The sequence below is a fragment of the Phyllobates terribilis genome, unplaced genomic scaffold (assembly GCF_046119375.1).
Source record: "Phyllobates terribilis strain yellow unplaced genomic scaffold, ASM4611937v1 Scaffold_26__1_contigs__length_17865784, whole genome shotgun sequence".
In the NCBI taxonomy this organism is placed as follows: Eukaryota; Metazoa; Chordata; class Amphibia; order Anura; family Dendrobatidae; genus Phyllobates; species Phyllobates terribilis.
In genome coordinates, this window is record NW_027362786.1 from 14,160,858 (window position 1) to 14,186,500 (window position 25,643).

General features: G+C 43.0%; 1 protein-coding gene across 4 annotated transcripts in view; it reads right to left on the bottom strand.

Moving 5' to 3' along the window:
- Positions 1 to 11,315: 11,315 nt before the first annotated feature.
- Positions 11,316 to 25,643, bottom strand: part of LOC141176474 (cyclic AMP-responsive element-binding protein 3-like protein 3) — a 492,345-nt gene continuing 478,017 nt past the window's right edge. For all 4 annotated transcript variants that reach the window (XM_073660425.1, XM_073660428.1, XM_073660426.1 and 1 more), the window contains one exon: positions 11,316 to 12,562. In XM_073660425.1, coding sequence (XP_073516526.1) covers positions 12,210 to 12,562 — 353 coding nt within the window. In that variant the 3' untranslated portion in view covers positions 11,316 to 12,209. The remainder of the gene's footprint in view (positions 12,563 to 25,643) is intronic.

Genomic DNA, 25,643 nt, shown 5'->3' on the forward strand with positions numbered 1-25,643 from the left:
CTAAAATGTTATAGAACAGCAAATTTTACTTACGGTCTGAGCTTCATGATGGGCAACAGGCAATTGAGCCTCTCCATATAGATACAGTGGGGAAAATAATTATTTGGTACACCATTTTGCAAGTTTTCCCACCAAAAAAAATGGAGTGGTCTGTCATTTTTATCAACTATGAGAGGCAGAATCTAAAAATAAAAACTAGAAAATAAAATTATATGTTTTTTAAATAATTTAATTGCATTTTATTGCACGAAATGAGTATTTGATCACCTACCAACTAGCAAGAATTCTGGCTCTCACAGTTTTTCTTCAAGAAGCCCTCCTACTCTGCGCTGCAATTAGTAGAAAGTGGAAGAAACACAAGACGACTGTCAATCTTACTCAGTCTGGTGGTCAGGACAAGATCTCACCTCGTGGGGTAAAGATGAGATTCCTGAGAAAGTCAGGAATCTGCCCAGAACTACATGAGAGGACATGGTCAATGACCAGAAGAGAGCTGGGACCACAGTCTCAAACATTACCATTAGTAACTCACTACGCCGCCATGGATTAAAATCCTGCAGGTCACGTAAGGCCTCCCTGCTCACGCCAGTGCATGTCCACGCCCGTTTGAAGCTTGCCAATGACCATCTGGATGATCCAGAGGAGGCATGTGAGAAGATTATTTGGTCAGGTGAGACCAAAAAAGAACTTTTTGGTATCAACTGCACTCGGCATGTTTGGAGGAAGAAGAAGGATGAGTACAACCCCAAGAACACTGTCCCAACCGTGAAGCATGGTGGGGGAAACATGATACTTTTGGGGTGCTCTTCTGCAAAGGGGACAGGACGACCACACCATATTGAACAGAGGATGGATAGGGTCAAGTATCGCGAGATTTTGGTCAACAACCTCGTTCCCTGAATAAGAGCATTGAAGATTGTTCGTAGCTGGTTCTTCCAGAATGATAATGACCGGAAACACACAGCCAGGGCAATTAAGGAGTGAGTCTGTTAGAAACATTTCAAAGTTGATTTATTGGACGTTATACTTATATTCTATGATATATTGATGCTGATCTTGTCCTAGTTATTCTTTTTTTTTTATATTTTTGTAATTGAAAATTATTTAACCTTTCAATAAAAATTGAATTTTGAAAGAAACATTTCAAGGTCCTGGAGTGGCCTAGCCAATCTCCAGACCCAAACCCAATAGAAAATCTTTGGAGGGAGCTGAAACGCTATGATGCCCAATGACAGCCCGAAACCTGAAAGATCTGGAGAAGATTTGTATGGAGGAGTGGGCCAAAATCCCTGCTGCAGTTGGGCAAACTTGGTCAAGAACTACAGGAAATGTCTGACCTCTGTAATTGCAAACAACGGTTTATGTACAAATATTAAGTTCTGCTTTTCCATTGTATCAAATACTTATTTTATGCAATAAAATGCTAATTAATTATGTAAAAATAATACAATGTAATTTTCTGGATTTTTTTTTAATTCTGTCTATCACAGTTGAAGTGTACCTACAATAAAAATTACAGACCTCTCCATTCTTTCTAGGTGGGAAAACTTTCAAAATCGGCAATGTATGAAATACTTATTTTCTCCACTGTATGTGGCCTTTTCCTTTGAGCCCCATCTCCGCTCCCGGCTTGGTGCTGTCGCTCCCTCAATAATTGATGCCTACAGCTGTACCATCGTCTTGTCACATCATCCACTGCATTGATGAAATTATAAAAAAAAAAAAAAAAAAAAAAAAAAAACACGGATCAAATAAAGTCAAACATGTGGAGAGGTTTGGCCCTTCCACAATTATTTATACTTATATTGCTCCTATAAAAATTAGTTTGAGATTTTGTGTATAAAACAGAAATGAGGGGGTTATGATACATTGTCAGCTCATGCATGACTACAATATGTATTTTGGACATATTTTTATTTCAAATTTTTAGTATACCATTTTTAAAAATGCAACAAGCAATATACATTAAAGTATTTTGGAAACGTGACATTCCATACATTGAAGTTCTATGTAGGCCACCAACATACCGTAATTTACATTAAATTTATTTTGCTGATAGTTTAAAAGTCCAACAAACTAGCACATGGTGGGGTGCATGTGGTGTGATACACATGTTAGATGATGATGTTTGATGTGGAATAAAGTAATATGGCACAAAGCAATGGCTATTTGTTTTGAAAGACGATATAGAGAGAAGCAAGAGCAAAAAATATGTGTGACAGATCAGCATTTTTGATAAAAAGCTAATACAAAATGTATTCTACCAAAAACTTACTAGTTCCTTTTTTCACTTGATTGGAGCTGTCATCATACTGTGGGTACAGTTGCCTGTAGAAGTATGTCCACGACGCTGCCCTCTTGATTTTGTCCGAGTCCTGAGGGTCCGCAGCTCAGGTCGCTCCTGGATGGGTACCAGCAGCAACTCAACATTTAATGGCTGAGGCATTTTTTTCACAGTGTGCTGTCCGTGGAGGCATGGATGATGTAGAAATGTTTGTTTGGAGGGTGGTGACCCTTCCTGGTATGATTCCTGTCATGAGCTGCTTGATGTTTTTTGGAGGGATTTAATAACTAATGCATTTAAAAAACAAATGCTTCATGGACGATGTGGAGTGCGATTTTTATGTATACACCCGGGACTATGTGCAAGGAGCGGTGCAGCACCGCTCCCGGCACATAAACCCCCGAAAGGGAGCAAGGGGAGGTAAGCGCCGCTTACTTACCTCCTCTCTGTCGTCCCGCGCTGTCTGTGCCCGGTCCCGGTGGTTGTCATGGTGACCCGATGTCGTTATGATGACATCCTGGTCACCAGATAGCAGGAAGTTACTTAGATCATGTGCAGTGCGCGATCAAAGTAACTTCTGCTTGTGCAGCGCTGACAGGCTGTATAGCATAGAGATGCTGCTGCATCTCTATGCTATATAAGTGATCAGCCTGCAAAAAGTGAAAGTCCCATAGTTGGACAAAGTGTAAAAATATAAAAAAAAGCATCAGAAAGTTTTTTTTAAAAAAAAAGTAAAAATATAAAAATATTGAAAAAAAATGGAAAAAAAATACTGTACCCATAAATAAATCTAATTATGAAAAAAAATACAAACCAATAAAAGTACACATATTTGGTATCGCCACGTCCGGAACGACCTGACCTATAAAACTGTCCCACTAGTTAACCCCTTTAGGGAATACGGTAAAAAAAAAAAAATAAATGAAGCAAAAAATGATGCTTTGTCATCATATCGCCAAACAAAAAATGGAATAAAATGTGATCAAAAAGACAAATGTAAAAAAAAATGGTACCTCTGAAAACTTCATCTTGTCCCACAAAAAACAAGCCACCATGCAGCTCCATAAGCAAAAAAATAAAAAAGTTATAGCTCTCAGACTAAAACGATACAACAAAAATTTCTTTTTTCTATAAAAGTTTTTATTGTGTAAAAGCGCCAAAACATAAAAAAAAATATAAATGTGGTACTGCTGTAAACATACTGACCTGAAGAATAAAGCTACCTTATCAATTTTACCACACGTGGAACAGCATAAAAAAATAACAATTCCTGAATTGTTGGTTTTTGTTTATTCTGCCTCACAAAAATCGGAATAGAAAGCGATCAAAAAGTGCCACGTGCCCGAAAATGGTAACAATAAAAATGTAAACTTATCCAGATAAAAACAAGCTGTCACATGTAAGTCGGCCAAAATATGGAAAAATTATAGCTATCAAAAAAAGGTGATGCAAAAACTAGTCTTTGCAAAAAAAAAAGTTTTTTAGTATGTGACAGCTGTTAATCATAAAAACCCTATATGAATCTGGTATCGCTGTAATCGCACCGACCTGAAGAATAAAGTGATCTAATCACTTATACCGCATGAGGAACGGCAAGGTATAACAAGGTTAGGGTTGTGCTAGGGTTGGGATTGTGCTAGGGTTGGGGTTGTGCTAGGGTTGGGGTTGTGCTAGGGTTAGGGTTGTGCTAGGGTTAGGGCTGTGCAAGGGTTAGGGCTGTGCAAGGGTTAGGGCTGTGCAAGAGTTAGGGTTGTGCTAGGGTTAGGGATGTGCTAGGATTAGGGATGTACTAGGGTGAGAGTTGTGCTAGGGTTAGGGTTGTGCTAGGGTTAAGGTTGTGCTAGGGTTAAGGTTGTGTTAGGGTTGTGCTAGGGTTGGGGTTAGGGTTGTGTTGGGGTTTGGACTTTTTCAAAAGTAAAGAAAAATATGATGACGATATGGTGACTAGTGTTGAGCGCAAGTGCTCGCTACTTGAGTTTGCATCGGGTGCTCCGGTCTGCACCAAGTATCGCGGGTGCTCGAGTGACATGCTCGAGTCTCAGTTTCATGTTTCGCGGCTGTTATACAGCCAAAAAAACCTTGTGGGGATTGTCTGCAATGCACAAGCGATCCCCACAATTTTTTGGGTGCCTAATAACCGTGAAACATGCGGGGCGGGGACTCGAGCATCCGTGATACATGATGCATACCTGAGTACCCAATGCAAATTCAAGTAGCGAGCACTTGCGCTCAAGACTAATGACAACTTAATCAATATGACGACCTAATGTTATCAAATTCTGTGTCGTATCTCTGGATTCAAAATGTTCACTATACCCCTTGATAAAATCCTTGAGAGGTCTAGTTTCCAAAATGGGGTCACTTGTGGGGGGTTTCCACTGTTTAGGCGCATCAAGGGCTCTTCAAACGTGACATGGCGTCCACTCTCAATTCCAACCAATTTTGGGTTGAAAAAGTCACACAGTGCTTCTTCCCTTCTGAACCCTGCCATGCGCCCAAACAGTGCATTTTCCTCACATATGGGGTATCGGCATACTCAGGAGAAATTGCACAACAGTTTTTGGGGTCCATTTTCTCCTCTTACCCTTGTGAAAATAAAAAATTTGGGGCTAAAAGATCATTTTTGTGGAAAAAATTTGATTTTTTTTATTTTCACGGCTCTACGTTATAAACTTCTGTGAAGCAGCTGGGGGTTCAGGGTGCTTACCACACATCTAGAGAAGTTCCTTGAGGCGTCTAGTTTCCAAAATGGTATCATTTGAGGGGTGTTTCCACTGTTTAGGCACATCAGGGTCTCCCCAAATGCAACATGGCATCCGCTAATTATTCAAACAAATTTTACATTCAAAAAGTCAAATGGTGCTCTTTCACTTCCGAGCCCTGCTGTGTGCCCAAACAGTGGTTTTCCCCACATATGGGGTATCGACTTACTCAGGAGAAACTGAGCAACAAATTGCATGGTGCAATTTCTCCTGTTACCCTTATGAAAATACAAAATTGGGGGCTGAAAACATTTTTGTGGGAAAAATGGGAAAATGTTATTTTTATGTCTCAATGTTATAAACTTCTGTGAAGCATCTGGTGGTCCAAGTTGTTCACCACACATCTAGATAAGTTCCCTGGGGGGTCTAGTTTCCAAAACGGTGTCACTTGTGGAGGGTTTCCACTGTTTAGGCACATCAGGGGCTCCCCAAACATGACATGGTGTCCTCTATAGTGCATAGTCAAAGTATTTGGCCCCTTGAACTTTTCTACCTTTTACCACATTTCTGGCTTTAAACACAAAGATATAAAATTCTAATTTTTTTGGGAAGAATCAACAAGTGGGACACAATTGTGAAGTGGAATGAAATTTATTGGATATTTTAAACATTTTAAACAAATTAAAAACTGAAAAATGGGGCGTGCAATATTATTCGGCCCCCTTGAGTTAATACTTCGCAGCGCCACCTTTTGCTGCGATTACAGCTGCAAGTCGCTTGGGGTATGTCTCTATCAGTTTTGCACATCGAGAGGCTGAAATTCTTGCCCATTCTTCCTTGCAAAACAGCTCGAGCTCAGTGAGGTTGGATGGAGGGCGTTTGTGAATAGTAGTTTTCAGCTCTTTCCACAGATTCTCGATTGGATTCAGGTCTGGACTTTGACTTCGCCATTCTAACACCTGGATACGTTTATTTTTGAACCATTCCATTGTAGATTTTGCTTTATGTTTGGGATCATTGTCTAGTTGGAAGATAAATGTCCGTCCCAGTCTCAGGTCTTTTGCAGACTCCAACAGGTTTTCTTCCAGAATGGTCTTGGGGTTGTGCTAGGGTTAGGGCTGTGCTAGGGTTAGGGTTGTCCATCTTCCCATCAATTTTAACCATCTTCCCTGTCCCTGCTGAAGAAAGGCAGGCCCAAACCATGATTCTGCCACCACCATGTTTGACAGTGGGAATGGTGTTTTGAGGGTGATGAGCTGTGTTGCTTTTACGCCAAACATATCTTTTGCATTGTGGCCAAAAAGTTCGATTTTGGTTTCATCTGACCAGAGCACCTTATTCCACATGTTTGGCGTGCCTCCCAGGTGGCTTGTGGCAAATTTCAAACGAGACTTTTTATGGATATCTTTGAGAAATGGCTTTCTTCTTGCCACTCTTCAAAAAAGGCCAGAACTGTGCAGTGTACGGCTGATTGTTGTCCTATGGACAGACTCTCCCACCTCAGCTGTAGATCTCTGCAGTTCATCCAGAGTGATCATGGGCCTTTTGGCTGCTTCTCCTTGTTTGAGATGAAACTTAAGAGGGATGGCCAGGTCTTGGTAGATTTGCAGTGGTCTGATAATCCTTCCATTTCAATATGATCGCATGCACAGTGCTCCTTGAGTTGTTTAGAACTTGGGAAATCTTTTTGTGTCCAAATCCGGCTTTAAACTTTGCCACAACAGTATCTCAGACCGGCCTGGTGTGTTCCTTGGTCTTCATGATGCTCTCTGCACTTGAAACAGAACCCTGAGACTATCACAGAGCAGGTGCATTTATACGGAGACTTGATTACACACAGGTGGATTCTATTTATCATAACCAGTCATTTAGGACAACATTGGATCATTCAGAGATCCTCACTGAACTTCTGGAGTGACTTTGCTGCACTGAAAGTAAAGGGACCGAATAATACTGCACGCCCCACTTTTCAGTTTTTAATTTGTGAAAAAAATTTAAAATATCTAATAAATTTCATTCCACTTCACGATTGTGTCCCACTTGTTGTTGATTCTTCCCAAAAAAATTAGAATTTTATATCTTTATGTTTGAAGCCAGAAATGTGGCAAAATGTAGACGAGTTCAAGGGGGCCAAATACTTTCACAATGCACTGTAATTATTCAAACAAATTTTACCTTCAAAAAGTCACACAGTGCTCCTTCCCTTCCGAGCCCTGCCGTGTGCCCAAACAGTGGTTTCCCCCCCACATATGGGATATCGGTGTGCTCAGGAGAAATTGCACAACAAATTTTGAGGTCTATTTTTTCCTGTTACCTTGCGAAAATAAAAAAAATTAAGTCTAAAGTAACATTTTTGTGAGAAAATGTATATGTTCATTTCTTTCTTCCACATTCCAAAAACTCCTGTGAAGCACCTGAAGGGTTAATAAACTTCTTCAATGTGGTTTTGAGCACCTTGAGGGGTGCAGTTTTTAGAATGGTGTCACTTTTGGGTATTTTTTGTCATAAAGTCCCCTCAAAGTCACTTCAAATGTGATGTGGTCCCTAATAAAATGGTTTTGTAAATTTTGTTGGAAAAATTAGAAATCGCTGGTCAACTTTTAACCCTTATAACTTCCTAACAAAAAAAATGTTTGTTCCAAAATTGTGCTGATGTAAAGTAGACATGTGGGAAATGTTATTTATTAACTATTTTGTGTGACAAATCTCTCTGATGCCATTAAGGGCATGAAAATTCAAAGTTTGAAAATTGCAAAATTTTCAAAATTTTTGTGAAATTTCAGATTTTTTCAAAAATTAAAGCAAGCCATGTCAAAGAAATTTTACCACTGTCATGAAGTACAATATGTCACGAAAAAGCAATCTCAGAATCAGCGGGATCCGTTGAAGCGTTCTAGAGGTATTATCTCAAAGTGACAGTGGTCAGAATTGTAAAAGTTGGCCTGATCATTAACGTGCAAACCACCTTCGGGGGTAAGCTCCATGGTTATTGATCACTTCCGAGACTAATAAGACCAGCTCACAGCTGTCTGCTTTCCATTAGATTGTTATTAAAAATAGGGGGTCCCCACAACATTTTTTTCATTTCTTTATTAGCTAAATACAAGTATGGAAAACTACACATGCAAAGCACTGATTATATATCTCACTGACATTTCTATTTATCTATATATCTATTCTAGTCAGACGGTTTAGGTTGTGAATTTACTGTACTTGGCTGATGAAATGTCAGGTTTCCTTTGAGATGTGTGCATAAAAGTCAGACGGCACACATATGGTCTGTGTGCCATGCGATTTTGTTCTCGCACCTATTGACTTGTGACTCGCCCCCAAGGCCGTGGGGTACTCGGCAGCCGGGCCTATGGTTGCTTGCGGGGGATATCATGGTGGCTGGCCCGGTCCGTAGCCCAGGGCGGTCAACAAAAGGGGAAATATTTATAGGGGATTTTAGGAGTTTGTGACGCCACCTGTGGATTGCAGCTAAAGGAGCCGCCACTGCGGAGCAGTCCTCTGAGGCAGATGTTAGGGCAGCTTGTGATGGAACGGCTCCCCACAGGTGGAGAGGGCCTCAGGGCAGCGTGGGGTGTAGTGGATGGTGGTGCAGGGGAGAGACGGCTGGGAAGGTTCAGGAAGAAATGACTGACACTCACACAGGGGTGCGCTTCGGTACCCTTACTGGTGTCAGTGCAGGTATGGTCCAGGGTACTCGGTAGGCAGGGTGCACTTCTGGACTTCTCCCCAGTGAAAGGGTATAGGGACTCCTGATCCGTCGCTTCCACTTGCTAAGCTTCTGACCTGCCTGGAGCTAGGCCTGGCTTGACTACTGTCTCTCTCTTTCTCTTGCACCTGCTGACCTGGTGGTAGGGCTTTATTTTGGAGATCACTCTCCCTGGATGCTGGGGCCTCCGTGATTCCTAGCCCTGGTGCGATAGTCAGCGTTGGTGGACCTGGGACTTGTAGTCCTCCAGGTATCCGGTGAATCCTACTGGGTAAGTAGGGACCCAGTAGGCGCGGACCCGGTGTTCGGAATATATTTCGGGGTGAGCCTGGTACGCTCCTCTGCCCCCCTTGTTACTCCTTCTCTCCTCTCGCCTTCGGCCACACTCGGGGCCCTCACTAGGCTTCAAGGCATGCTGTAGGCCTAAGCTTGCCTCACACAGCAGCCTGCATGCTGCTCTCTCACTGAGCACACTGAACTGTAACTAACTAACTCACTGCCTGGCTCCACCTTCCCTATTTATATGTCCCAAACGGGCTCCCTCTGCTGGAATAAGGTGGAAGGGTGGAGGTGTGTGAATGTGTTAGGGCCTCTTGTGGAGAAGTCCATCCATGCACCCTTCTGGTTTCTGTGGCACCAGTGCGCAGCAGGGCGCCACACTTGCATTGGCAAGTGTGATCCGATTCTTGCAGAAAATTGCAGCATGCTGCGATTTTTTCTCAGTTTGATACAAACGGAGAAAAAATTTGCAGATGACCACTGAGTCATTTACTAACATTGGTCAGAGTGCAATGTGATGTTTCCTCACATTGCACTCCTCCGTATTATATGCCAGTGTGAGTGAGCCCTAAAGGTGGTGATGCTGGTCGAGTGCTTGTTAGGCTATTTACACAGGTACATGATGTGCTGCAGAGAACTATGGTAGTGTATGAACAGAATGATCTATTATTCTGTGTGAATACTAAATGCGGTCTGCCAGTCCGCAGACCGAATTTAATATGTTGCAAATTGGCGGTCGTTTAATGCCGCCGGTTTGGTAACATAGACCAGGCAGCATATAATCCCCCATGTACATTTGACTAATGTCAGCTGAACCCACTAATATCCATGGCTTAGCGGGCATTCTAATGTGCATGAGGGCCCCTGACATAGAGGTGAGATAAAGATCTAGCATAATTCTGTGGATCCTTTTGTTCCCTGTGTATTAGAGAGTCAGGTGGGATAGCAGCCAGCCAAACAACCAACTGAACCATCGTTATATCAGGGTCAAAGAAGGGGTTACTGTCTGACTCATGAGACACAGGAAGAGGAACTGTGACCGTCTTGTGTTCAGTCTAGAAATGGCCTAAACAGTGGAAGGACCTGCTGGAAAGGGATCCAGCAGAATCTGCATCTGGGAGCATCCCACGGACAGCAGAGAAGTGGAAGATTGGAGCTGAACTTTATTGTGACCAGAACCTGTCTAGATTTGAGGAGATTTCTGTCAGGAACGCTGTTAAAAGATGATAAAGACCAGAGGTTCCAGCCATTTGGCAAATATAAAGTGGAATGTTATGAATGTTTTCTATTGTCTGGTTGAAATAGTTTTTCTTGAGAACAAACTGTGTAAGGCTATGTGCCCACAATGCAGAAAATTTCTGCATCTCCCTGGCAGAAAAAACACATGCACAATCTGCATGCGTTTTTCCTGCAGAATACATGCGGATTCACATGTGTACCCACATGCGTTAACGTATGTGTTTCTGCATGCGGACTGACAAGCACTTTCCAGGCGATAGCATCACTTAGAAAGTGCTTGACAACTAGGTCACACTGTATAAATCCATGCAAACAACATGGATTTATACAGTGTGACCGTAAAAATAAAAAAATAAAGCTATACTTACCCCGATCCTTCGCCGCGTGTGCTGTCGTGCTCTTCCTGGCTTCTTCCGGGTTGCCGGCATCTCACGAGACAGGCTGCGGTCACATGACCGCGACGTCATCTCAGGTCCTGGAAGATAAGCGCGCTGGGGCCGCCGGACAGGTGAATATAAACTTTATTTATTATTTTATTCTTTTTTTTTACAGGTACAATGGTACCCAGGTCTGGATGAGAGTCTCCTCTTCTCCAGACCTGGGTACCATCCACACATAGAGACGCATATTATCCGCGTGTACAAATGTACAGACACGGATTCTATGCGTCTCAATGCAAGTCAATGGCGGCGCTTCCGCAAAATTAATGAACATGCTGCGGATTTATGAGCGCTGCAGAAATGTGCATTGACATTGTGGAATGCCATTGGGGACCATGGGGTGCGGATTACCATGCGTTTTTGATGCGTTTCCGCTGCGGAAATTCCGCAGCGGAAACGCATGAAAAACGCATCGTGTGCACGCAGCCTAAGAGTCAGTTTTCTTCGTCCATTACTCCGCCATGTCCTGAAGAACACCACTGGTACACGACTTACAAACAGCTATCTAAAGTGTATGGGGTTTTAGCCACCAAATATATCAATAGATATACTCGTCTTCATCATTTATTATGATTGTTCCAAAATAAAACTTTCCTATTCCTTATAATTAATCATTGTGTTTGGCAGACACATTTTTATGCAAGTCAGATAAATTTTTTGGCAGATGAAACAGATTTTAATCAGATCCAATGGCCATTTACACACACCAATTTTGGTGTCAGAGGACAGACAATTGACAGTAGGACTAGGACATTTTGAAGCATCCTGCTGAGATCCCAAATGTGGCAGTGTCAGTTATAGATTATTTTACGAAAAGTAATGTGTTGGACAATGGACTAGTGATAAGAAATGCAATGTAAAATAACAATATAAAAACAATAAACAGAAAAGAAGCTATCTTAACTTCCCCTTGTAGATATATTAATGCTAAAGAAGTTAAACCTTTCAACTTTTTTTTACTGATTTTGTCTTTACTGTAATATAATTAATAAAATCAGTTTATATTCATTTTCCTTGGGTCCAGCACTGTGTCTCCGCTGCTCCTTAGGTGACTGTGTACAGGCTCTGCACCAGTGACATTAGATCACCATTGCTGCAACCAATCCCTAAGCGGTGAAGATGTAGTGATGGACCCAGGGAGATTGAGTACTTGCTAATTGTATTATTTAAATTATGGGGAGACTATGGAAATTAGTGAAAAAAGTTGAAATGGGAAAGACTCTATAAATCATGACATGTACATGCAAATTTATGTAAAAAGTAAACATTAAAGCTGGGCAATTACAGTCTGAAGTTACTGGTAAAGTCAATCATAGCTGACAGGATGCAATTGCCATCTATTGTCTATGGCAATCTTTATCCATATTAGATTTCCCTTTTTATTTATCCCTAAAAATATTGTAATCAGCCACAGTAATCACAAAAAAAGCTTTTCTGCCACAGTGAGCTAATTGGAATGAGGTCCATTCCCTAGATTGTGACTGGCTTTACATTTCATATTATGTTGTCCCATGTTTGAATGACATCTTTATTTCATAGTTGAAAGTTTACAGCTCCCCCTCTTGTTGTTTCAAGGGTTCTTTCCAAGACACATGTGTTATCAGTCGTGGTACCACTTGACCATCCTTTAACCCATGTAGGCTTTTTCCTCTTCTGTCATCCAGCAATGGGACATGATCCTTATTTAGCTGCCTTGTCAGATTCTTTGCTTCAAGTGATTGCTCCTCAGTTAAATGTTGTGCTTTGATAGATAGTTCTTCATCCAGATACTTTCGAAGAGACCCCATTTCTCTCTTATGTGGCTGGCTTCCTGGACTACCCCAATGTGCAGTCTCTCGGGTTTCATGTTGAAAATGTAATATTCTTGACAAAGCTGCATTATGCAAGGACCTGGAAAATACTAGGAAAAGCAAGAAATGTTAGCTGGGTTATGTGATGTTTTTACTTTAATCTCATAAAAACCAGGACTGAAAAAGCCTTAATGACCAGCCATTCTCTTTTTTCATTCTTGTCTTCCCACATTTACTCAGCACAGTTTTTTTATTTTTGTACTTATGTGGCTGTATATGGCCTTGTTTCATTCTGGAGATTATGTATAGGTTTTATGAATCTGGTAAGGGGTACATTATAAATAAATGCATAATTTATATACATTTTTTTCAACGCAAATATAGATATAAAGCAATTCTAGCCATATTTTTATTATTGTATGCTCTTCAAATTGGCAAACGCGAAGACTAACTTTGATAAACCGCTTCCATCTTCTCTTCAGGATCCCTAGCTGTCAAAGACCTGATAGAGCTAGACTGCAGGAGTGTTAATGCAGTGACGTCAAAACTGCAGACTGTAACTGCAGACTGAGGACCAGCACCACCCACACTCAAAAGACAGTGGACAGTAACAAAAGGGTTAATATATGGACAGCATTAAAGCTGTCAAGCTCAAGCGTCTCACTACTTTTCATACTAAATAAAGTATAATTTCTCTTAAAGAAGCACTCCCATCTAAGTTTTTATCCTTTTAATATATTGCAGGCATCATATTATATAGCACTGTGTCGTTACAATTGCTCATTTTGCCTTTTTACCCAGTTAATTATTCTCTTTTCTCTTCTCTATTTAGAAACAGGAAGTCTCTTGTCCCTGCATTTATCATTACCCTCTTCAACTGCTGACCCAGTAACTCAACTCCCCCCCCCTCTGCCATTGCAGTGACTCATGACTTGTGCAAAGAAAAAAGACTTCCTGTTTCTACATAGAGCATAGAAGGATTCAGCTAGTCAGTTTTTAGTCACATGATGTCCTAGACCTAATGGAAAAGAGAAGAATAAGCTGGGTAGAAAGGCAAAATGAGCAATTGTAAGTACACAGTGCTACATAATATTTTGATTGCAATATATTAAAATTTCAATTGAAGTGTTTCTTTAGCCTGTTGGTACGCTGCCATTTATTGTTTCTACCATACCATATGCATTTGAACCAGGGAATAAAATTCCAAGCAGTGTGGAATAGAAAATATAAACAGCAAATCCATGACGTTTTTTTAGGGGTTTTTTTGCGACATTTAAAAATGATCTGTTAACTTTGTTTTATAGGTCGATATAATTTATATTCCGACAAATATGAAAAGAGTGATATGTTAATTTTGTTATAGTTTAGATTTCACTATTTACATTTTGGGAAAAGGGAAAGGGATTTAATATAAACTTTTTTGTTAACAGATTGGTGCTGGATCCATTTCTAACTGATGATTACTAGACATGTGAACTTTTCCTCCATAACGCTCATGGGTCGGCTGGGTAAGGCTGTCATTGATGAAAAAGAAAAACTGTTATGAATCTTGGAAAATAGTGATACAAACGCAATTTTTTTTTACCTCCTTACTTTTACAAACCACTTGAATAAAAGAAAACTAAACAAATGTGTTATCGGCTTAATAATATTGACCTGAAGATTAATACTTTCCATTTTTTTCTATATAATGAACATTGTAAAATCAATATCTAAAAAACAATGGCAAAACTGCATTTTTTTCACCATTTCATTCTGCATAGAATTTTTTACCCATGTTTCAGTACATAAAATGGTAAAATTAATAGTGGCATTTAAAAGTACAACTTGTAGTACAAAAAAAAAATCAAGCCCTCATACAGATATGTCGATGGAAAATTTAAAAAATTAAGGATAGGTTGGAGCTTAACTAGTTGACTGTTTTAAAAAAGACCCATATTGAGGAAGAGGGAGAAACACAGGGCTTGCCATGGAGGAAATACCTAGACCATCTACCCTCAAAAAAAGACTTTAAAAATCTAATAGCAGAGGTGAAGGAAACTTGCCGGTCAGAAATAGCCTGGCTAAGACAGGATATACACCAACTATCAGGTCCCTTGGACTCCCTACAAGGTGAACAGGACACACGTGGGAGATCTTCAACTAGTGGTCACTCATCAAAAAAGTATAATACAAGATCTCCAATCTCACATTGAAGATTTGGACAACAGAGGCAGAAGGTCTAATATTAGGATAAGAGGTCTCCCTGAATCAGAGGGACAAGAGGACTTAAAAGCTGTGCTGGAAGAGATTTTCAACCACATCACAGGGGACAGTCAGGACACTTCCATTAAATTTGACAGAGCTCACAGAGCCCTAAAGCCCAAGTCTGCAGCATTCCCAAGGGACATTATTTGTTGCCTTCATGATTATGAAACAAAGGAGAAAATAATGACAAAAGCAAAGGCTCTAAAAATCATAAAATTTAAAGGGACCGAATTACAAATATATCCTGACCTCTCTCACATCACCCTTCAGAAAAGAAGGCTACTCAAGCCTCTATTAAAAGCCCTGGTAGAGCAGGGGATCCCCTACCATGGAGGTTTCCCGTTTGCCTTGACAGCACACAGGGATGGAATTTCATCGATACTTCGCTCTCTAAGAGATTTGGCATCATTTGCAAGGACTTGGACTTAAGAGCAATTAAGATCCAGGACTGGTACAGCTCCACCCCGTCAGATCCACCTCCACCTGTCTGGCGTAAGGTGGGGACAAGGGGGAGAGTGGGACCCTCGCCGCGTAGGAGCTTGACCCCATTTCTGTAGAGATAATCCTGGCTGACTCTGAACGTTGCCTTTTCCTCTTGATTTTTTCTCCGGGGATGTATTGGTCTCTCCCTTGTTTCAATACCGGCCAGTATTACATAGCACACTACATTGGTTTAGTAATTACTGTTGCTTAAAAAGTTTATAACATAATATTGCTCGGTAGAGTGACCTGACCCTTAAAGTTGGGTTATTCCTTAATTTGAATAAGGTACTCTTGGGTGTCCCTCCCACATCTAATTTTTGGGGTCACGAGAATTAGGCCTGGTGCGCTCTCTTAATATCTTGTGGGCTCACTTCGTGCCACATAGCCGACCCCAAACCAAGACTATTTCTTGGGAATACTGGCGTTTAGGTTAATATTTGCTTCTTTGTTTGGCTGTTTGTATGTGTTCATGTCTACCCCCACCCCCATTGTCTCATCCCTTCTCCTCCCCCCTACTATTCCTCCTACGGGAGGAGCTCTTGCAAATACTGGAGGATCGAGGAGGTTTCTATCGCATACTGAGGAGATTGAGGAGACAGGAGAGGTCTAAGGCATTAGTGAGTATATACGGAATTAGTAGAGCTCTTTCTATACTATCACAATACTTAGGTTAATAATAGTGATGAGCGAGCACTAAAATGCTTGGGTGCTCGAAGCTCGGGTCGAGCACATTGGAATACTCAGGTGCTCGACCCGAGCAACGAGCCCAATGTAAGTCTATGGTAATCTCGAGCATTTTTCTGACGGTCCCCCCAGGCGGTCTGCAGAAGGTCAAAAATTGCCCAAATCGATGGGAACGGTGCTCAATTAAACGTCAGGCAGGCAGAATATATAGGAAGACAGGCAGGCAAGGTATATAGGAGGGTGCATGAAAAACATAGCAGGGCAATTGGAACACAATAGTGCCCTCCGATTTTCATGCACCCGTCTCTTTAAAAAAGCCGGCAATTCATCAGCGGCATACATCGGTACCCGACAATTTAGAACAGAAAGAATAGAGCATCACACATAGATTAGATAGATAGAAACAGGTCAGTCACATATATAATAAGTACAGTGATAGTGTTGATTACTGTACTTGTCATTTAGTGTTAAAATAAAGGATTTATTAAAAAAAAATTGGCGTGGGGTTCCCCGTAATTTTAGTCTCTAGCGGAGGTTAAGCAGATGGCTGGGGCACATGTTTGAAGCCAGGGAAGGGGGTAATACCCACGGAGCTTCCCAGGCTACTAATATCAGACCCCAGCTGAATACCTAGCCTTTACTAGCTATTAAAATGGGGGACCCAAAAAAAAAAAAAAATGATGTGGGGTCCCCCCTATTTTAATAGCTAGCAAAGGCTAGGCAGACAGCTGGGGGCTGATATTAATAGCCCAGGAAGGGTGCCATGAATATTGGCCCCCTGCCAGGCTAGAAACACCAGCCGTCAGCCGCCCCAGAAATGGCGCATCCATAGGATGCGCCAATTCTGGCACTTAGCCTCGCTCTTCCCACTGCCCTGTAGTAGTGGCAGTGGGGTAATAGGGCTGGGGTTGATGTCAGCTTATAATGCCAGCTGACATAAAGCCCAGGTTAGTAATGGAGAGGCGTCTATAAGACACCCCCATTACTAACCCCATAGTCAAAGTTAAAAAAAAAACAAACACCCAGAATAAAGTCATTTAATGGAAATAAACACACAATTCTTTAATGTTCTAAATTAAACCCTACTTACCATCACGCCCATTCCAGCTGAAGCCAATGTCTTCTGCAATAAAAATAAAATAAACCAACCTCATCCTTACCTTTCCATGGTTCCCTGGACAGCTCCAGCTCTGCTACATTCACATGACAGGCTGGATCGCAGCCGAAAGAGGCCATCCAGCTTGCCATGCCGCAGACACTGAGAAGCTCAGGCATGCTTGCGCTCCTCAGTGTCTGGCTGTGAGGGCATCCAGATGAGCCGAGTTCATGTCCAATTAACTCAGCTCACCTCATGCACGTCATTGACAGCGTGGGAGAATTCTCCTGCGCTCAAGCAGGAGAATTCTCCCATGCTGGGATGGCATTGAGATGACAGGCTGGATGGCAGCTGAGCGCTGCCATCCAGCACGGCATCCTTCATAGACACTGCAGAGCGCAGGCATGCTTGCGCTCTGCAGTGTCTCTGAAGGATGAAAAGCTGGATGGCAGCGCTCAGCTGCGATCCAGCCTGTCATCTCAATGCCATCCCAGTGTGGGAGAATTCTCCTGCTCAAGCGCTGAGCGCAGAATTCTCCCACGCTGTCAATGACGTGTATGAGGTGAGCTGAGTTCATTGGACATGAGCTCACCTCATGTACATCACTGACAGCGTGGGAGAATTCTCCTGCGCTCACTGCATGCGCAGGAGAAACCTCTCACGCTCACCGCATGCGCAGGAGAATTCTCCCACGCTGTCAGTGACGTGCATGAGGTGAGCTGAGTTCATTGGACATGAACTCGGCTCATCTGGATGCCGTCATAGCCAGACACTGAGGAGCGCAAGTATGCCTGCGCTTCTCAGTGTCTGCGGCATGGCAAGCTGGATGGCAGCTTTCTGCTGCGATCCAGCCTGTCATGTGAATGTAGCAGAGCTGGAGCCATCCTGGGAACCATGGAAAGGTAAGGATGAGGTTGCTTTATTATTTTACTTTTATTGCAGAAGACATTGGCTTCAGCTGGAATGGGCGTGATGGTAAGTATGGTTTAATTTAGAACAATAAAGAATTGTGTGTTTATTTCAATTAAAGGACTTTTTTCTGGGTGTTTGTGTTTTTTAAACTTTGACTATGGGGTTAGTAATGGGGGTGTCTTATAGACGCCTCTCCATTACTAACCTGGGCTTGATGTCAGCTGGCATTATAAGCTGACATCAACCCCAGCCCTATTACCCCACTGCCACCGCTACAGGGCAGTGGGCAGAGCGAGGCTAAGTGCCAGAATTGGCGCATCCTATGGATGCGCCATTTCTGGAGCGGCTGATGGCTGGTGCTTCTAGCCTGGGAGGGGGCCAATATTCATGGCACCCTTCCTGGGCTATTAATATCAGGCCCCAGCTGTCTGCCTAGCATTTGCTAGCTATTAAAATAGGGGGTACCCCATGTCATTTTTTGGGGGGGTCCCCCATTTTAATAGCTGGTAAAGGCTAGGTATTCAGCTGGGGGCTGATATTAGTAGCCTGGGAAGCTCCGTGGGTATTACCCCCTTCCCAGGCTTCAAATATCTGCCCCAGCCGCCTGCTTAACCTCCGCTAGAGACTAAAATTACGGGGAACCCCACGCCAATTTTTTTTTTTAATAAATCCTTTATTTTAACACTAAATGACAAGTACAGTAACCAACACTATCACTGTACTTATTATTTATGTGACTGACATGTTTCTATCTATCTAATCTATGTGTGATGCTCTATTCTTTCTGTTCTAAATTGTCGGGTACCGGTGTATGCCACTGCTGAATTGCCGACTTTTCATGTTTCACTGTGAGCACTGTTCCCATCGATTTGGGCAATCACTGTAATGCCACAACCACCATGGCTGTGACATTACATTGAGTGGCAGACAATCCCTGCATGATTGGTGCTCTAAATAGCACCAAACATGCAGGATGGGGACCCGAGCTCCCGCCCGAGCATCTTGAAAGTACTCGGCGAGCTCCGAGCATCTCGAGTACTGTGATGGTCGGGCGAGTACCGAGCAGTGGCGAGCATGCTCGCTCATCACTAGTTAATAACTCTCAATGTTAAGGGCCTCAACTCCCCCAGAAAAAGAAGACTGGCTCTTCTCGAGCTGAGGGCCCAAAGGGCTGATATCGCCCCTTTACAGGAAACACACTATGATCACTCAGGAACATTTAGTTTTGCAATGCAACACTTCCCTTACGCCTTTTCGGCCTATAGCACTTCCCTTGCTGAACACTTGACCCAATATTTTCAAACTAATAATGGATCTACATCATCTTTGGCTATCCTATGGGAAACCCATAAGGCAGAGTTCATAGGATGGTGCATAGCGGAGGGGACAAGACTAAAGAGAAACTCGACCCAACTACATTCTACCCTATCTTCTCAAAGGAGGCTCTGAGAGGGAAGGTTGGCCACCTCTCCGTCAACTCGCATATTGAGGAAAGTATTAGCTGTTAGGGACAAACTAAAAGATCTATCCATCCGTAAAGTGGAGAAGTTACTTATCTTCTCAAAATAGAAATATTATGAAAGGGGAAATAAGGCCCATACTCTACTTGCTTGTCAACTTCAGGAACGCTCAGTGAACGAGGCACCCCAGGCCCTCAGAAACAGGGAGGGAAATATAAACTATGATTCTGCAGCAATATCTGACAACTTCTTTAAATTATTAAAAAATCTTTACAACTTGCAAGACCAAGACCCATTAACAGGGGATGTTGAGCGTAGGAGAAGGTTGATGGAGGTGTTTTTTTCTGACCTTCGACTTCTGTCTCTCTCTCCTGGGGCTGTAGCATCTCTCAATGAGAGGGTTTCGGAGGAAGTTGTTCAGGACATTTTGAGAGATTTGCCCCAGGGGAGATCGAGGGGACTCGACAGTTTAATGAACTTGTACTATAAGACCTTTTCGGGCATATTGCTTCCTCCTATTGTGGAACTGTTCAACTGTTTTATGTCGGGCTCCCCAATCCCGGAGTCTCTTTCACACTCTCATTTAATACTTATTCCCAAACTGGATAGAGATCCACTCGATTGCGAAAATTACAGGCCTATAGCCCTTCACAAATCAGATTTTATATTTTTTACAAGACTACTTGCAAACAGACTTAATCTTTGGCTTCCTGGTCTCATTCATAAAGATCAGGTGGTGTTTATACCCCATCGACAGGGAGGAGATAACACAAGGAGGATGATTGACCTGGTGCATGTGGCTAATAGAAAAAAGGTTGGAGTGTTATTAAGTTTAGATGCAGAAAGGGCCTTCGATCGCCTCAGCTGGCCATTCCTATTTGAGACTGCTGGAGCCTTCGGGATTTCGGGGGTCTTCACCTATGGCATCCATTAAACTTCCTCACCATGTTTCACCCAGGTTTAGTATAGCTAATGGTACAAGGCAGGGATGTCCCCTGTCCCTGCTCCTGTTGGCGTTGTACATAGAGCCTCTCACCGGAGCTATCCGTAATAATAGAGACATTTCGGGGATAAAGGTTAGGGATAGAGACTTTAGACGTTCGCCGATGACGTTCTCCTTACCCTTACGAATTTCCATATAACACTTCCTAATCTCAAATATGTCCTCAAAAATATTGACGTTTTTACAGGGTATAAAGTTAATTCAGATAAAACAGAGGCGTTACCCCTAAATATTCCCGTGAAGAATTAGAGCTTAGACATTAAATTGAATTACAAATTTAGATGGAAGACTGATGCCATACAATATTTGGGGATTAATTTGACATCCTCTTATAGATCTCTATATTATTATAACTTTCCTTCCCTTATATCAGAATTGAAGGGACTCTTGGTTAAGTGGCCCAAACATCCAATCTCGCTTTTGGGATGTATATCGGCGGTGAAGATGACACTTTTCTGTAAATTGTTATATTATTTTGAGACATTACTGGTGATGGTTCCTAGGAGGGCGCTTAGGGCCCTTCAGACTTGTACAATTAAGTTTATCTGGAACAATGGGAGACATAGAATCTCTAAACACATACTAATCTCTAGTAGATCACACGGGGGACCTAACCAAATATTTTTGCGTCACACATCTAAGGAGGATTCCGTCATGGGCCTCCTTGTGGGCTTACTGTATAACAAGTGGACAGAAATCGAAAAATTGTGGTTGGCCCCGATACACCTGAATTCATTGTTATGGCTGAATAATCCGATTAGGATTCCATGCTTATTATTGGGCCCGATGCAGTTCACTAGGGATGTATGGATGTTTTGTAATAGGAGATTTGTTCTGTCCTCCAAAAACTCTCCCATGATATCCTTTATATTATAACCTTTATTGACAAAGAGCCTGAAGTCACCCATGGCCTTTTCATGGACCAATGCGGGGTTATTCAGATAAGCAGATATAGTAGATAGACAGTCATTAGAGATCCTCCAGTTTGATTTCTTAAAGTTCAACTATGGGCTAACTAACCGGGAAACTATGCAATACATATAAATTAAACACTTGACCCCTACTGATTTTGAAATTCTGTGTAAAAAGGGTCCCTCCACCAAAGGCCTTATTTCAGATATTTATAATTTGATTACTTCACCCAGGGGCAATTATCCTTCCAAACACCCTTATATGACAAGGTGGGAGGACTTGGGAAGAACCCTTCCTTTGCAGACTTGGCAGGTAATATGGATCAAGGCAGCGAAGACGTCAATATGTACTTTGTATAAAGAAAACCAATATAAGATCATGATGTTTTGGTACCATACTCCAGATTTGCTTAACAAAATGAATACTCGGGTTTCGAAACTGTGTTGGAGGTGTATTTCCTTTATGGGGACCCTACAGCACATTTTTTGGATTTGTGGGGCCTTGTCCCCTTTTGGGAAATAGTTTTAACTATGATACAAGAGGTATTACTGGTGGAGTTGGACTTGGATCCCTCGGTTTTTCTTCTTAATGTTTCCCCTAAGGGTTTGGGTAAAAACTCCTTTAAAATTCCTACTACATCTGCTAACAGCAGCCACATCTATAATTGCTTGCTGTTGGAAGAGAACTCCCCCCCCCCATCTAGGCAAGAATACACCTCAAGAATCTGTGATGTTCGACAGATGGAATCAATGACAGCTACTATAAATGACAAGATTGAAATGTTTAACACGGTGTGGGCTCCTTGGGACTACTATTGGGCCCAACATATAGTATAAAATCTTTGCTAGGTTATCTGACACATTATTGAATGCCTTCATGGCCCCTCTTCTTTAGCTAACAATAAGCTGCCCCTCAACCCCCCTTCTCCCTTATGTTTCGTGTCTTATATCTGTTATAATTTTTCTCTTTCTTCTATAACCAATTAAGTCTATGAAAAGTTGGGTTCAGTGAGTAGATTACTTATAAAGAAATGCTGATGTTATAGTTACTATCTGGAAATTACTGATTTAACTCTGTCCATACATATGTACCTTCATATGGTTTTAATTTGGATATATAAAATTTTCAAAATTCTTTAATAAAAATTACAGTTGCAAAAAAAAAATAAAAAGCCCATATGAGGTTTTAAAAAAAGGAAATAGCCAAAGGGGTGACTCCGGTGAACCTTCCCGCAATGGCCCCCTTTCTAAGTAGGTTCCCCAATAAAAAAAAAGGGCGGTCCTCATTTCTCAGGGTTTTGTGGAAGGTTTCAAAATTCCCCAATTTTGTAATCAGGTCCCCTTCTCGATGAGGAAATTAAGGTCGCATTTGAACATCCTGGGGTAGTGTCAGATAAAATTAGGAAAGAAGTTCAGCTTAGGCATATGGCTGTGCCCTTTGAGATTCCCCCGATGTTAGATGTGGTTATATCACCATTGGGTGTGGTCCCTGAAAAAAGAGCCAAGTAAATTTTGGCTGATTCACCACCTTTCGTACCCAAAAGGATTATCGGTGAGTGATGGAATCGATCCCGAGTTATGCTCAGTGGAATACACTTCATTTGATGCGACAGTGCAGTGGGTTATTCGTTGTGGTCTAGGGACATTATTAGCTAAAACAGATGTTGAATCAGCTTTTAGATTATTTCTGGTTCACCAAGAGAGCTTTTGTTTGTTGGGGTATCATTGGGAGGGGGCATATTATCTGGACAGGTGTTTGAATCTTTCACTTCTTTTTTAGAGTGGGTTGTGGGGGACTTTGCAGCAGTATGGTCTGTTATTCACTATTTAGACGATTTTTTGATTTTGGGTCCCCCTGATTCTACTGTTTTTTACCACTTGTTGAGAACAATGGTATGAGTAACAAAGAATTTTGGTATTCTCTTGGCGGAGGAAAAAAAGAAAGGGCCTAGTGCACGGTTGTGTTTTTTTGGGAATTTTCATAGGTTCTGTGGCAATGGAATGCTGTTTACCTAAGGATAAGTTGTTGTCTTTGCAAAAGGAGGTGAATAGTGTTGAGCCACCCCCGTAGTGTTCGAGTTCGGTTCGGTTCGTCGAACACCCGTGTGTTCGCCGAACTGTTCGTCGAACTGTTCGTCGAACACCGTTAAAACCAATGGCAGGCAAACAAAAACACATAGAAACACATAGAAAACACCTTCAAAGGTGTCCAAAAGCTGACAAACTGCTCAGAAGACACAACTAACACATGGAAAAGTGACAAGTACATATAGTCATGCGAAAAGAAAAGAGGTGGAGGAGTAAAAGGAGGGGGAGACACAGATATAGGCATGTCATGCCCTTCTAAAATCCAAAGAGTGAGAAGCCGACACGTTCAGTCAGCTCCTGCCCGTGCCACCTCCGCGTCGCCGGGTTTGTGCCAGAGCCGCAGTGAACCCTGACGGCCAGCCCCCCTCTCCCAATACTGGTGCCTGTCCGCTGGTGGGTCGAGCGAGCCCCCCTGTGGTGGAGGCAGCTCTAAGCTTTTTAATTTAAATTGTCTCTCTAATTTGAATGAATACACTTTAAATCCATTTACAAGGATCTATTGGAGGGCAAGTCTCATGCCAGCAGCCGCTTAATTCCAGCTCCAGTAGCGTCCACTAAAGCTGCTGCAGTTAAAAAGCTTTTATAAGGATCGAGCTCGGCTGTCCACCGCAAGGCATCCTACTGCCAGTCCCAGCCCCTATGCTTTGGGGTGCCTCCTGATGCTCTTCACTGAGTATCCCGTGGTCCCGAAGCATTTCCTTTGAAAAAATTAAGTGTCCAAACTACAGGTGGTGTAGCTTGCTTAACAGCCGGGATAATCTGCTGACTAGCAGACACTGCTACTAGGCACAAAGTATTTCCTGGGCTAGATGCAGTTAAAAATTTGTAATTAGATACTCTCGTTGGATGCTGAGAAAGCATTCCATAGAGTCTCCTGGCACGCCATATATGATTCTCTTAAAAACCTTGGGGTAGGGGTCTAGGGGACCCTTTTATAGCCAAAATCACGGCCCTGTATCGCAATACGTCACCTAGGCTGAAGATAAATGGAACTGTAGCACCCTGAGGGCTCGGTTGCTACAGAGGTATTGCACCTCACCCAGAGGTGTGATATCTCACTCTCAGGTAAGGATGGAGTGTGGATCAGGACCCGACACCTGCATGCATTACACCACATTGCCGTGGGGCAGGGCGACCAATATGCCCCTGAGATGGGCACGACAGTCCCTGTCCCTGGCTGGAGTGGGGGGAGGGAACACTGAGGAAGGGGAACCCTGTAGTGCAGGAGCAGGGAGGAAGCAGTTCCTAGGTGCATTGAGAAGGGAGTATAAACGGTGGGCACCATCTTAGTTCAGTGCAGAGAAGTCTGAGCAGAAGTGGCAGGGAGCAGGGGCTCTGCATGAGCTCTGCTCCGGAGGCGGGCCTAGTAACAGAGGCCCAGGCCTGGAAGAGGGAGAAGGAAGGAAGAGGAGCGGAGAAGGCTCCAGGAACGAGGAACGAAGGGATCCCAGGGGTGCGGACGGGCGAGTCGCCACCGCACGCCCGAATCCACCTGCGTGGAGGGGTCAAGCCAAAGGGGGAGACCGGTCCCCGAAACTAGTGGAGGCAGGAAACGACCCTCAGCTAGAAACAGGAGGCTGTGACATTTTATGTGGCGCAGCCCCTCGCTACACCCGCTAGGAAGGCACCACATAGGGTCAGGGAAACTGGCGCCAAGTTTACCAAGAGGAGGCCCGAGGCAGCCGGACAGAAGGGTTGGTAAGAAAGGCCAGACAAAAGGACACACAAAGGGGGTTCTGTGAAGCGCTCCAAAGTTATCTGGGAGTTGTCTGAGCCCCTCACCTGGTGAGCACAGTAGGACGTGGGCAGCCGTTACCTGCAGACGTGGTCTGGATAATAAGAACTGTGAGTAAAGGCCCTGGACTGCATCACTGACTCGGTGCAGGGCAGCAGCAGTAACGACACGATCACCCCCATCCTCCGCATACACTGCCCTGAGGCTATACTCCTCCCGTGGGGAGTTATGCTACGCTCTGCTGCACCCACAACACCAGCCTCAGCGGTCTGCCCTGGAGCGGCGGTTCACTCTGACCGCAATCTACGGGTGGCGTAGTCGGACATTTAAACATCAAAACCACATAAATAGTTCCGCCACTGGTTTGACCGCCCTGAGCCACGGAACCGGGTCGCCGCCACGGAGACTACAACCACCAGCATCCACCAAAAAGGGTCCGGCTCCGGGTGTCCCAAGGCCCAGGGGGCGCGTCTGAACATTTTCATCACCTTTCACAATCACCAATGGGACAAGGCAGGGATGTTCTCTGTCCCCTCTCTTATACATCCTAGTGACGGAGCACCTGCTCTCAT